The sequence below is a fragment of the Oryzias latipes genome, chromosome 2, assembly GCF_053564925.1.
Source record: "Oryzias latipes strain Hd-rR chromosome 2, Olatipes_Hd-rR_3.1".
In the NCBI taxonomy this organism is placed as follows: domain Eukaryota; kingdom Metazoa; phylum Chordata; class Actinopteri; order Beloniformes; family Adrianichthyidae; genus Oryzias; species Oryzias latipes.
In genome coordinates, this window is record NC_136238.1 from 41,755,604 (window position 1) to 41,770,584 (window position 14,981).

A 14,981-nucleotide genomic window follows, 5' to 3' on the forward strand; every position below is an offset into this window, starting at 1 on the left:
CTTCCACTTTAATCTCGTAAAATACAATTTTTTTCTTATAAATTTACGGTTTAAAATTTCATAATTTTACTTTTTTTGGTGGCCCTAAAATTCTGTCGTACCGAATAGTTTGAATCTGCCAGGCTTTTATTTTTTCCCCGGAAAAAAAGTCCTCACTTCCGTTGTGCTGCGCTTAATGCTAATGCTGCGGTTATGTCGTCGCGCTTCGGGTAATGCCGTTGCGTTTTTCCATTTGTATGTAGTGTGAGCCCTGTCGGCCACCGTATTGGACTTGTGAAAACAAGTGTAAAATAACAAAATAAGACAAAAACGAGACAAAACTTATAAAAAAACAAAAAAAGACAAGTAAATTATATAAAACAAAACAAGACAAAATTATATAAACACAATTCCAAAAGGGAGTGAGAAGAAGAGAAATCTTATAAACTCTCACCCCCTTTACTTTAAATCCTTACTCCCAACTAAACCCAGTACTCCCACCATCCAAGTCCAGTGCCCTTACCCAAGTGTGTATGTACATATATACATGTAATTTCCATTTCCAAACAACATGCAAATGATAACAAAACGTATTGTCAAAGTATGCAGATTTACAAATGCTGACATTCTGTATTTTTTTGTATTTGTACATATTTATCCATGATCATATTTCTGTATCTATATTTAAATTCTTTTATGTTTGGACATTGTTTCAAGCATTTACTGGTTCTGTTCCACAACTTCACTCCACAAATTGAAACACAGAATCTCTTTTTATTTGTTAAGGTTTAATGAATAACCTTTGGATATTCGTCGGTAATAAATTGTTTTCGGCCTTGAATATTATTTGAGCGGTACAATACTCTACTAGATCGTAAAATTTGAGTAATTTTGATTCTATGAATATGAGTCCATGTTTCTGTTGCCACAGAAATATGGAATTAAGCCGTGTTTCCATTGACTATGAAATTATGCAAATTGGATTTACGATAATAAATTTGTCTCATGGAAACATGAAAATTTAGAAAAAAACATGTTTTAATGCGCTTGGAGGAGATGGTTTTTGAGGCGTATCAAATAAACATACTTCACAAAACTGCAATGGAAACCCTTCTTGACGCGACTGCAGTACGGCCGTAAAATTCCAGTTGCAGGTGACATCATCAGCAGGCGTCGCATTCTGCAGAGGTGTATCTGCTGTCAAAGGATTGTTCACACCTGTGGTTTTGAATAACTGGTGGTGTGAGTTGGTTGGCATTTGTTCGCATAATTAAGATTCAATAGAAACCTTGTAATTGAAAAAACATTTTCTCTCTCGACATTTCTGGAATTTTGATACATTTTTGCGCATATGTGTGATGGACCGACTTCAGACGGACTCGGACCAATCACTGCCTCCTGAAAACGGCTGGCTCCAACATGGCGTATCGCAAATGAATTGACTGGATTTGGTTGGAGTGAGAAGGAGGCCATTTTCTATGGGTGACATCACACAGTCCAGTTATCAGTACAGTCCTTGTTCGTACCTTGACTTTGGTGATATGTTGGTGATCTGATTGGTGGGTGGAGTCCAATGTTAGTAAGTTGTTAAATAAAGGTTGACGGTAGCTCCACCCACGTCTATTTTCCCAACGCACTGTTAGACACTCAAATTTCCAGCTTCAGTGTGACAGCAGACGCGATCTGAGGTCTTACCACGAGGCATAGCAACGTTGACGCAACTCAGCTTTGGTCATGTGACGTTTTCAGTGACTCGATCAAAGGGTAAAAGAAAATATCCATTATTGCTGCTCAATGTGAGGATTTTTGTCCTGATTTTTGTCCACATGGATGGACGGACAGCGATGGACAGCGCAGCGAGCCACGTCACTCAGTCCTAGCTAGCTAGCTTCACTGTTCCCTGGCCAGCGGGTGGTTGGCTGCCTAGCAGACTGAGAGCAGGTGCCGTCATAGCGCCTTTGATCGCTCTCCAAAACATATATAACCAAGCTACTCGCTCAACATCATCCATGTTTTCATAATGTGGCAACAAAAAGTCCAGAAAACTTTGTCGGTTGCTCTGCAGACAGGGCATCAAGACATCGAGCAGTAAATTTGACGGGTTTCAAAGGAGAGGTGGCAGACGTGGGTCTTAAATAGGTCTTAAATTTCAGACCTTATAAGGCAATACATTGTCTCAAATTCTAGTAAATGAGATTTCTTTTACACGTCAATGTGACGTGATCTACTGTCAAAATAAATTCAATGTTGCGTTTAGTCATGAGGACATGAAATGGTTGAACCTCATCTAGCTAGCTAGCTCATGCTAGTCTTTGTGGAAGAACAGGAACGTGTGAATTCATGAAAGAATGAAATGAAAATATGGATTACTGACGGCAAGGCATCTAAACGATGAAGATCAGACTTAAGTTCCTTAAGCTTCCCCTTAAATATCCAGTTCAGACACCACTACAGCTCCAAATGCCCCTATGATTGGAGCAATGGGGAGGAGCCAGAGGGGTAGGGGAAGAATTTGGATTCAGCTGTAGAATCCTTTGTTGTTGCTTATGACTCCTTTGTTTCCATGTGAAGATGATGATGGTTTTTATTAAAGTTAGAAAGTTCTGATAAGTTTAATAATACTTTAAAAATTACACCACCATTACATTAGGATTTGATGAAGGGGATTTGATTTGGGGTTCAAGTGATTTAAATCTTTTGTTGCTGGAGTTATTTGCTGATTCAGCATTTTCTGGTTCTACTATGGAGTCTTGTTGCTTCTAGGATCTTTTTTTGCAACTGGCTCCTTCATAAACTCCAGCTGGTCCCTTTTAATCTCAAAAACAAACCGTTGTTGACCTTCTTTCTTTGTTGTTTACAGAAACACAAAGGCTTCAGAATGGTGAGTGCAACACTTTAGTGTCCTGGTTTCTACACATCTTCCTCTTTTTCTTTATTCTTCTTTAGAATGCAGACGGTGGGATGAATCTTCAGTAAACAAAGCATTGATGTTTGTTTAACCCTTCATGCTTGAACATCCAGATGTTTAGCTGGATGAAGAACATCCTCTGACCTGATCATCACTTTCTTTTCTTAGGTTCACCTGCAGGTGGAGACGCTGATCAGCCCGGTGAGTCAAACATTTCAATAAAAAGCAGTGATTTAAATAAAGTTACAATAATCACATCATGGTGATTTGATTGTTATTTCTTTCCAGAGGAATCAACGTCTTTATTAGAGACTGCAGAGTGTAACCAAACATCAAACGTCACTGTTACAGTTGAGATCAGCCCTCAGACTGGTGAGTGAAACTAGAAAAGACCAAAAAAGTGGATTTTCTTTCATCCTGCAGACTAAAGGTCAACTGTCTTTGATGACTTCATCCAAAAAGAGTTTCTGGTTGTTTCTCTGCTGGATGGAAATGTTGAAAATCATCTCAATACTTTTCAAGACTTTGGGAGGAAAACCATCATCTGATGGGTGGAGGCGCTGTTTGACGTTTGGGTATTTTCTGTCTGCTGTTGGATTTGGGTGGAGTTGATGTCATCATTTAACAATGACTCTACAGTCATTGGTCATTTTGTAAAGGTCTCAGGTCACACTAGTAGAAAGCTGTCTCCATGGCAACAGTTGGAGTTTGGAGTGCTGTGGAATGATGGTAGCTGAACAATGTTAGAAACTGATGCAGATTAGACAAATTTCAGATTATATACATATACATATCTATATTTACAGAGTCTAACTTACCAGGAGCAGCCAAGAATCCAAGTCCTGCTCCATCCTCAGAAACCAAACCTGACCCAGGTGAGTAAACTTGTTATTAATAAAAATGAACAGTTTTACAATAAAAATTATTCAAATTGAACTCATTACTAATGATAAAGTCTGTGTCAGATGGGCGGAGTCGTCAGTTTTATATTGTAAAGGTTTTTGTCAGTCCTGATTCAGTATTTGGGGGAGTTGTTCCCTAAAGGTCATTGATCTTGGGGTCAAATCTACAAAAAAAAAAAATAGATTTTAAAATAATGCTAAGATTTTATTTGACCTGCATTGACGCTACAGTCATTGTCTACAATAAAAACAGATTAGCCCTTGTGCTATCCTATGGGGTCAAGATGACCCCACCCTTGCATTGACGTGTTCTCCCTACCATGACAAAGGTGGAGAAAGGTGGAAAGATTTCATGTAATTCATGGCACCTCAGTATCTTTCTCAGCTTTTGCATGTTTATCGTCCATGTCGAGTCCTAAGGTCTGAAGATCAAATGCTTTTAGTGGTTCCCAGGACTCGGCTTGTGACTCGGGGAGACAGAGCCTTTTCAGTTGCAGGTCCTAAACTCTGGAATGCGCTCCCCTTCTCTGTGAGGTCTGCCAGAACTGTCAGTAATTTTAAGACTCTTTTAAAAACACATCTTTTTACTCAGGCTTTTAACTCCAGTGAGCGTATCTAGTGGGACTTGTTCATTTTATTAATTTAATTCTTTTATTGTTTTTATTGTTTTATTGCTTTTATTGTTCAATTGATTTTATTGTTTTATTGTGATTGTTTCTTTATTGCATCATATTGTTTGTGATTTTATTGGATTTTATGTTAAGCACTTTGGTTGCCTTGGCTTTTATAAGTGCTATACAAATAATAAATTGATTGATTGATTGATGGACACCAGTGAAGATCATAAATCATTGAAGAAAAAAGGTTCAGAGCACTGTCTAGTGGGTCTAGATGACCCAACTCCCAACGGTAAAGTGTTTAGGATAGCACAAGGGTTAAGAACATATTTGTTCAATGAAGAAAATTCAAGTTGAACTTTGTATTGATGGTGAATTTGATATTAAATGGGTGGATGTCATCAGTTTATGATTTTAGAGGTTTTGTTGGTCTGAGTACATATCTGGAGGATGTTGTTGTTCCCTGAAGGTTTTTATTCAGAGGTTCAAATCTACAATAAAGAAGAGGGAAATAAAGAAATGAATCAAATGACAATAATTGAAGCCTTGCATTGATAATTAGTCATTGTTTGTCTTGTAAAGATCTCATAATAGTAAAAAGCTGTCACCATGGTAACAGTTGGAGCGCTGTAGACTGATTGTAGCTGAACAATGTTAGAAACTGATGCAGATTTATGACATTTTTTTTATTCAAAATTCCTATTTTATTTTCATTACAGAGTCAAACATTTCAAACACACAAGAACCAGCTGAGAATCCTGCTCCATCCTCAGACTCCAACCCTGATCCAGGTGAGCTAACATCAACCATCACTATTTGCTTCAGTCTGGATAACATGGAAGTGTTGTCCCAGAAGCCACGCCCCTAACTCCATTAACACAAGGAGCTAGTGAGGCAGCATGAAACAGTCTCAGTACTAACTTCACTGTACCCATCATGCAATGCGGTAAGTGACAGAGAGACAGACACACAGTTATGTAGTTATTGGGACTGAACTGATTTCTAAAACCTAAACCAGGGGTCGGGAACCTTTTTTGCCGAGAGAGCCATAAACGCCACATATTTTTAAATGTAATTTCGAAAGAGCCATACAATAATGTAGTTTCCCTTTCCCACACGGAGACATAACCTCTCTTAAGGTTCTTTATTCTGGTTACTGTAGACCACAACAAACGCCGTACAATTAATTCAGCAACTCCTGAATTTCTCCAGCGAGATGAGAGCGCTTCTCCCAACTTTATATTCACCTGCTCGCGCTCCAGCCCTCCCATTTCCCTTATTTGGCCCATAGCTGAACCCCATTGGTCCAAACTACCTAACAACAGGCTGAGCGACAGAACTGAGAGCCAATCAGATCTCTGCTTCATGCGTTCCAGAACTCCAGAACTTAAAACGCGGCCCAACAGCCAAGTTAAACTCAGTCCGCGACAATATGTTTAAAACTAAATATACAAGTGAATGTGTGCATTTGATGTAATTTCAACATTTTTAAAGTACAATAAGTCTGTGGATTCTTTTCAATAACATTGTTATGCTGTTGCTAGGAAATGATGAGTATTTCTCGTGGTGGTTTTGCTGATGGTCTAGTCTGGTTGATACGTGGTGAGTTTCTGCTTCATGCAGGCGTTGAGACTTTAAACGTGATCTTAGGTCTGAATGTTCTTTAGATGTGACAAAGACTGCTCACATGCAGACAGGGAGCTAGACACACTCACACGCCGCAGTGAGTGACAGGCAGCGGGTTTTACGTTTTTACAATCCCTGCGCGATTCACCCAACTACCCCTGGCTGCAGCCGGTCCCCACAACCCCCACCCTCTGCTTTCTTCCTCACACATCCCGTCTCCGCAACTGCGCGCTCTTCCTCAGAGACGGGAGCGCGCAGTTTTAGCCACGGCAATTCACAGGTTTCCGGCTGGTACAAACTCTGTGAAATAATAGATAATAGTAAACTGAAAGTGCTGGCGCAGATTTCTCTCTCTAAGCACCGCTACTACTGCGCGCCTTTGGCATCGCATCGCGCCGAGGACTGGTCTAATGAAAAAAAAAAAAAAAGTATAATTAAAGATTTGTCTGCGAGCCACATGTGACCATCAAAAGAGCCATATATGGCTCGCGAGCCATATATGGCTCGCGAGCCATAGGTTCCCGACCCCTGACCTAAACCATAAACATTCATGACGCGTCATTGATCTGCTCTGGAAAAGATCCAGTTTAGTTTGCTTTCAAAGTCCAGAAGCAGGAGAGATTAGAGATCAGATCTGATCACTTTGATCCTTCTTTAACTCACTAGAACTGAAATTGATCAGGAATTCTTTGTAATAATAAAGTTAATCATCCTGGAAAACAAACAGTTATTTATCTATTTCTTTACTCTGAAAGACCCTGAAACCAACAGAGAAGCTGAGGATCAGAACACAGATCCACCTGGAGAGGATCATCATGAAACTGGTGAGGATCATGAAACCAGAGAGTCTTTTCCTGGTTTCTGTCAGTCTGAGTCTTTCTGTGATTTCTGCAGATTCTGGATCAGCTGAGAATGATCTACCAGAAGCAGAGAGACCTGAAGACTCCTCAGGTTCTCCTGATGGAACCGTCTCCACCTCTGAGCCGTCTTAACAACTGTTACCTCCAGGAATAGTTTCTGTGATGTTCTGGAATGATAATGGAAAGTTTTGTTCTGATCTAAATTTATTTTTTATATTTTGTTACTGTTATTTAAATTTATTTGTATTTTTAAGCAGCATTATGACCATCAGTGGTGTTTGTGTCTTCCTGTTTGTTCTTCAGCAGATAAAGAAAAATGATGTGCAGGGCTCCAGACTGCGACCATTTGGTCGCATTTTGCGACCAAAATTTGAGAGTGTGCGACCAGTAAATATGCCTCCCCCACCCTCCCTATTTTTTATACATTAAACGTGGACGGGGCAAGTCAATGATCAATGAAATAATCAATGAGACGCGAGCGCACACGCACGCAAACACACACACAAACTCGCACACGTACTCATGAGACGAGAGCACACACTCGCGTAAGTGGCTAAAATGCGTGTGTGTGTAGTGGGGGGGGGGGGGGGGGGGGGCTAGAGATAATCGAGCGCGCGTAAACATCTGTGGGAAGGAAACTGAGACAAATATCACAACCTGATATGTGCGTCTGAGCTATGAACCAGCGAACTATTGATTCGTTCTTCCGACCTGCGGCTGGTGTACCAGTGCCAGAGTGTACAGCAGGGGTCTCAAACTCGCGGCCCGCGGGCTATTTGTGGCCCCCACCTTGAAATGAAAGTTTAATTACAATGCGTCCTGGCAGTTTGTGTGAATGACACCTTTTCATTGTCGTGTGCGGAGCTGACAAACCAACCAATCACAGTGGAGTAAATGACTATTGGGGGCGTGACAATGACCGGGCTTGAATCTGGCGAATTGGCGAATCTGCAGCGACACTGAAAGAGAACAGGAAGTTGAAGTTCAATTCAGTTTTAATTTTCCTCTCCCCCTTAGTATGATCTGTGTTATTATATATTTTATATTTATTTGAATGTTTTGTAATGGATGTAGCCTATTTTTAATCAATTGGTATTTTAAATTATTTCAATTTCTCACTTAACTACAAAAACCATCAGGACACATGTCCCATAATGCATTGTTTTGTAGTCATAGGGCAGCTTTCAGTCAGTTCAGTACTAAATTTCAAGCTGCGTTTGGTAGGTTGGGGCCTTGCTGCTCCCGCCCCTTTCTCCTGATATTTTTGTGATGATTGACAGGTGATGGAGCAAAAACAAAAATATACGTCACACCAGGTGATCTGAACAGCGTTGCGTCCACCTGGGGGATATCAAACACACTTATTGTGCTTCTTGGCTGCACTTATTAGGTGTCACAAAGATAAATTTCCATCCGTTTTTGAGCCTCTCTCTGATCTCAGGTATCTGTATCGATTGTTCTGATATCCAGTGAACATCGCCTGTTCTTTTACAGTCTACCTTCTTCTGTCAGTTTACCTTGTTGCATCTTCAAAAGTGCAGATTAAAATGTGACACTGAATTAGAAACAGCACATTGTAATTTCTGCATCTATTATCAAAGTATTTATTAGTAATACAGTGGAAATTAGTAGATTTGGTTAGCATGTTGATTTACGGTATGCGCCCCTAAATTTTCTGGTTGTGCCCCTAAAATTTTCAGTTGGGGGCCACTGTGCTCCTAGTGAAAAAAGTTAGTCTGGAGCCCTGATGTGAGGTTGATCAATAACTGTGACTGAACACTTTAGAGAGGATTTCATAGAAAAGAACTGCTTTGCCAAATTCTATTATACTTCAGTCTAGATCCAGTTTCAATGATAATTTATTCATTTTTTTAGATTTAGATTAACATGAAGAAAATGAGCCTGATCTACAAAATGAGACTATTTATTCAGTAAAATAGAATATTTTATTTATTTCACCAGCATTTTTATGAGTGTAATCACTGTAAAAATGTATCACTACCAAAGATGACAGAGAACGATGATTTCTCTTCATGAACTTTAGTTTTATAAATATTTTAAAAAATGTATTTTGGTTTTTGTACTTCTACATACTAGAATTTGTTGTTTCGTCTCTGTGGCGACAGTTGCTGCATCTATGTCATGCTAGGGACACACTGGGAATTCTTGAACACACTTTCAGCATACAGTGTGCGTTTGTATCACTATCTAAAACTAGCGCATGTCTGCTGCCTACAGTTGGATAAAACTTGATGTAAAATCTCAAATGTCTCTTTCACAGCTCTATTCCGAGATCTGAAAGACTTTGTGTCCCATAAGTCCTAAAGTCCAAACATTAATTTCTCCTTCATGGACAATTTCCTAAATGGTCTAAATGAAACGTACACAGCGATGCAGGAACACCAAGGTGTTGAATGCAGAAGCTTGAAACAAGTATATACACCCATTTATGTAGACTTTCATTGGTGTGAACGTAGCATCAGTGTTTGCTGCGTCGTCGTCTGAAGTTTCCTCTTCAGCCTCTGCTCCTTTGGTGCTAACATGTTTGTCTCAGGAAACTGGAATCAGTAAAGGAGGAAGACAAAACCAGATTCTGCTGGATTAAATGTTTAGTTTTTTTCAATGTAACCACAGTAAAACACTTGAAATGTTCTTCTCAGAAACACTTTTTTGTTTTCTGTTACTTTCTCTACTCCAACATTCTTCAAATGTCTAACAGACATTTAGGAGGTCGAGGTGGAACAAACTCAGTAATAAACATTATATGAACCCAACTTACTGTCTGAGTGCAACTTTCTTCTGGAGAACATCCAGAATTTTCTGGATTCTCATCCCTCAGCCTGTCATGGATGTCATTGTCTGTATTAATCTTTTAATATTTTGGTTTGGTCTTTGGTTTCCACCGTCAGAGTGGTGGGGAGGGCAGACTTTGTGTCATGCATGACTAATGAGGATGGGGGTGCGTGTAGCTGGGCCGTAGTCATCGTAGCAGGAGGGAGAGGACCTCTATGGGACCGGGATGATGGTGGTGGCTTTGAAGCATGTGGGGACAACAGCCTGGCTCAGTAAGAGGTTGAAGATGTTGATGAGGACAACTGTGAGCTCATCAGCACAGTCTCTCAGGACTCAGACAGGAATGTTGTCAGGTCCTAAGGCTTTCTGGGTATCCCTCTGAGTGAGCACCTCACGTTGGCAGGGGATAGCATCAGCACCTGGTTGCTGGGAGTCATCTGGGCTTGAGTGCAATTGCCTGCCTCAAAACAGGAAAATAGTTTATTTAACCCTTGTGCTATCTTAGATGACCCCACCCTTACACTGACGTGTTCTCCCTACCATGACAAAGGTGGATAAAGGTGGAAAGATTTCATGTAATCCATGGACACCAGTGAAGATCACAAATTATTGAAGAAAAAAGGTTCAGAGCACTGTCTAGTGGGTCTAGATGACCCAACTCCCAATGTTAAAGTGCCTAGGATAGCACAAGGGATAAACGTTGGGAGTTGGGTCATCTAGACCCACTTATGGTTTTGTACAGACATTCTGCTCATTCCTGCATGTTCAGGAAAACTCAGCGTGTATTTAGACACCAAATATTCTGCTCTCTGTCTATTTTATTTGTTTCATAAAATTCCAGAGGTTTGAAAAATATTACAAAACGCAAGGAACTTTATTCTATAAAGAACTTAAGGCAAATCTAATTTTACTGCAAGAAATCCACTCAGGTCCAGCAGATGAAGTGTTTTGGAAACAACAATAGGGAGATACAGTCCTATATTCACACAGCATGAGCCGCTCAGCAACAGTCATGATTCTGTTTAACAGGTTTTCGGGGAAGTTAATTAGGCATCTTGGAGATAGAGAAGACCACTGTTATTACCAGCTATTGAAATACTGAGCAAGTCATTATTGTGCTGACTTTATATGGTTACAATAACAAATTACAAAATAAGAATATGTTGGAATAACTTGCTAAGATTTTAGTAGAATGGAAAATTTATCAAGCAACAGATAATTATTGGAGGACGAGACAAAAAAATGGCTTTACGTTTAACATTGTTTCTTAAGCCTCTCGCATTTAAATAAATAATGGATAAAGACATGCAATTGAAATAGGAAGAAATGACAAAATCAAAAAAAGATATTTAGACCAAAAAAGAAGTTGAGTTAAGGATTTTTGGTCGCTTAGGACAGTAGCGGTTTTAGGCACGGGCCATACGGGCGATCGCCCGGGGCGGAAAAATGACGGAGGGGCGGCGCCAGCGGCTCAGCTCTTGTAAAATACTTTATGCACCACTATTGGTTTACTTATATCACAGAGTTTGTAACAGCCTGAAACCTGGCGGCGCCCCCGCCCTGCAGCTGCGCTCCCTCCTGTCTTTGAGAAGTAGACGCAAATGTGTGTGGGAAGGAGAAGGGAGGGGGCGCGGGGTGAAGAAGGAGAAGGGAGGGGGCGCGGGGTGAAGGGTGCTGGCTGAGAGGTGAGCACGGAGCGCAAAACGCATGCGCAAACCTGGCTGGATCTTCTTCCAGGGGGGCAACGGTCGCGGGCCGCGGCTCAGTGCTTGATGAAAAAATAAAAATAAAAATTGCGCCGCCATGTAGCGAATTGGCGCCCCTGGGTGCAGCTGCACGCGCTCCTGCTGGAAATGTTTGACGAACGGGGGGCTGCGGGTATAAAAAAGGTATAAAAAAATCATGCTTTTTTGGTTATTTTGGTGTGAAATGCCCAAATAAAAAATGGGAAAACAAAAAAAATTCTTCACTTAGATGACAGTTGGTTTAGTCGACAGACTTGATACCTATGTCAGGACATTTATGCTAAATACAAAAACATCTGAAATATGGAGAAAAAAGGTCAAAGCTGGTGCCCAATTAGGAAAGAAAAGAGAAAAAGAGGAGAAAAGAGACAAAGAAAAGGGTAATATAGCATAGCTAGATGCACGTTTTTTAAATTCGAATGCTACCTGCCCTCCAACAACAACAACGTTGCAGATGAAAAATCTCTTGTTTGGTCTATCATGACCAAAACTGAAGGAGGCCCAAATATTGCAAATAACGTCATTTTTAAGATATTTATTCTTAAATGTTTGCTCTGCCTTAACTTGTAACATTAGTTATGATTCGTGTGTCTGTCTGCTCTGCTGTAACACAAAGTTTTTGTTGTGTTTTACTGTTGTATATTAGTTCATAATGTTAAATAAGCTGTGATGGTAGCATGCTGCTGCTGCTGCTGCTGCTGCAGCTGCTGCTGCTGCTGCTGCTGCTGCTGCTGCTGCTGCTGCTGCTGCTGCTGCTGCTGCTGCTGCAGCTGCTGCTGCTGCTGCTGCTGCTGTTAGCTTTTCAAAACTCCAGTTGATCAAGTCATACCTGAGATCACCAATGTCTCAGGAGCGACTCACTAACCTGCTGTTGTTAGTATCAATCATTCAGGGGGGGAGCAGATTTCATATGATGACGTTATTGACAAGCTTGCATCAGGAAGGCCACAAAGGTTAGGTTTTAGTTAGTGTTTTCTCTTCTTAGTGCTGCAGTTACATTTATTCTAGTGTATTATTAGTGTGATTTGTAGTTTATAATATTTATTTCAGATTATTTGTGTTTGATTAAATATTTCCTAACTGTATTTTCAGTTACAATAAATGGACAAAGTGACTCTATGGGGGGGGGGGGGGGGGGGGCGCCAGAGGAGGGTCTCGCCCGGGGAGTAATTCAGGGTAGAACCGCCACTGGCTTAGGAACAGTAACAGGATAAGAACCTGCAAACCATTACTAAAAAAGCTGTGAACTAAGACCCTAACAGTAATTATTTCCTTATGAAATAATGCCAATGTGAGATATATCAGTCCTCATAAGAGTAAATGTTTTGAGAAAAAAACCCCCACAATGCTGCTATTTAATTCAGTATAATGTAATACTTAAATAACGTTATAATGCTATACAAAAAACAAGATTAATGCAAAATAATAATGATTAAAGTAAAAAGTAGCAGCTTGAATTAAATAAGCTTATGAGCTCACATAAAATCAAATTTTAAGCAACAGGATCATTGTTGACAAATGTGGAAAATAGCAAAAAACATTCAACTCCAGCTTTCACATCTGTAGCCTTCGTTAAGGCGGCAGGATTTCTTTACCATTCACAAAGGCACGTCCTCCAACAAAGAACGCCAGCTTGTTCTCCAACCTGGCTTTCTCAACGGCTGGCCACAGTTGGTTTCTCCGTTCGCGGTCTTCAGCAGACAGATCCTCCGCCATCCTCAGGTTGTGTTTTTTCAGAAAGGCGGACTTCTTTGTGGCGCACCAGACAGCATCACGATGAATCCTCGCAGTAAACTGAATGATGATCCCTCTCGGTTGCTTGTTGTTCAGTCTGTGTACTGTGTGCATGACTTACATCGTCGTGTTCTCCCTACCATGACAAAGATGGATAAAGGTGGAAAGATTTCATGTAATCCATGGACACCAGTGAAGATCACAAATCATTGAAGAAAAAAGGTTCAGAGCACTGTCTAGTGGGTCTAGATGACCCAACTCCCAATGGTAAAGTGCCTAGGATAACACAAAAATACTGAAAAATGCAAAGTTGCAGGACTTCTTACAAAAAACAATTACAAAGAATTTTAAAAAATAATTTTTAAACATGTAGAAGTTTTAGACCTCTTTGACATGTCATTTCAATTATTTAGAAAAGCCCAACAATAAGTCAATAGTAATTGAATAATAATAATAATAATAATAAATGATAAGAATAAATCAATAGTAAGTCAACAATTAGTCCAAATGTCAATAACAGATTTACCCTTAAAAAAAAGAAAAGAGTAAAGAGAAACAATAGATTTACTGATTTATGTGAGTGATCAGTTTGTGTAACACAGATGTTATAATGGTGTCAGGTTTCAGTCTGGCCTCTTATCAAAATCTGTTTCCACAAAATGTTTTAAACATAGCCAGACTGGATTTCTAGTTGGTACCACAGTGATCCATCTGGGTTAGCTCTTTTTATTGCTAAGGTCCACTTTTTCCTTAAGTCTGAATCCATTGGAAACCTGCAAGAAAAGTTCAGTCACTAGCCGCGTTTACATGGGCAAAAGTAATCGGAATGAACGCCTGATCGGAAAGAAAATGCGTCATGTAAACGCGCCGTTCGGAATACTCTGCCCCGATCAGACTCGTTCGGATCAGAATTTCTTTCCGATCGAGATAGGTGGGTTATACCGATCGTTGTTCATGTAAACGGTCATTCCGATCGTGTGTCACTACTGCTCTGGTTTACGTCATGCAAAGACGGTGTTTCGCTGAGATAAAGCTTTGGAGCGCATACGGGACCGACCAGCTGCTTTGTGGACGGCGCTCAGCTCTCACCCCTCTGGCTCTCCCCTCTCTTTCACACTTCACGAGGGAGAGGCGGGGAAGGAGCGCTTCGTATCCCCCGACGCTCACTCGGTCAACTGGCACCCGAGTGAGCAGAGGAGCCGGATTAATGACTTTGATTCTGAGAGGAGGGAAATGCTTGTTTCGTGTGCGTTTTGTTATGTGTGGGAAAATTCAGACTGCGAGCCGTCCTGCCGCTCTGGGTTAGCGGCTGCAGGACTCAGGAGGAACCGTGTTCGAACAGAGCTCGGGCCGCTAGCTCACAGAGTGGCTTTGGGGCGGTTTGTGAACTTTTCAGAGCAGAAATAAATGTCGCGTGGTGTCACGTGGATTTGTGTTTCCAGTTGTGTCGCGACAAAATAAAGGCTGATGTTATTCCCACACATTTACGTGCAGCCAAGATGCAGATTGCTGCGTTTCTCGCACGGTCCTGGATTTTGTGTCCATCAGGCTAATGATGTTAGCCCGTGTTAGCCTGCCCTAAGCCTTCTTCCAGCTTAATTCTTCCACAAAAAAAGCACTGACCACACGGATTAAATATAACGATGAGCGAACAGGCACTTCATAATATTCATGACATTACTTAAAGCATGTCTGGAAGATCGTCTCGTATTACGGAGCTGCTGCACATGCTGTCTGTCTGTGGCAGCGGTTTGTTTACAACGGGACCTAGTTCCTCATCCGGGTGATTTTACACTACTGCGCATGCCCAGATGATT

The 14,981-nt window shown here is 40.8% G+C and overlaps 1 protein-coding gene across 4 annotated transcripts in view; it reads left to right on the forward strand.

Moving 5' to 3' along the window:
• LOC105358837 (uncharacterized) overlaps positions 1 to 14,981 on the forward strand; it is a 182,659-nt gene that overhangs the window by 10,732 nt on the left and 156,946 nt on the right. Inside the window, exons 10-16 of one of the 4 annotated variants that reach the window (XM_078939605.1) lie at positions 2,840 to 2,860; positions 3,056 to 3,088; positions 3,176 to 3,259; positions 3,694 to 3,762; positions 5,126 to 5,197; positions 6,788 to 6,856; positions 6,927 to 7,145. The exons of 1 other annotated variant lie outside the window; for it this stretch is intronic. In XM_078939605.1, the coding sequence (XP_078795731.1) occupies positions 2,840 to 2,860; positions 3,056 to 3,088; positions 3,176 to 3,259; positions 3,694 to 3,762; positions 5,126 to 5,197; positions 6,788 to 6,856; positions 6,927 to 7,024 (446 nt within the window). In that variant the 3' untranslated portion in view covers positions 7,025 to 7,145. Of the gene's footprint in view, positions 1 to 2,839; positions 2,861 to 3,055; positions 3,089 to 3,175; positions 3,260 to 3,693; positions 3,763 to 5,125; positions 5,198 to 6,787; positions 6,857 to 6,926; positions 7,146 to 14,981 lie in introns of those variants that run through there. 2 more of the 4 variants (XM_078939610.1, XM_078939608.1) reach the window with 2 other exon arrangements.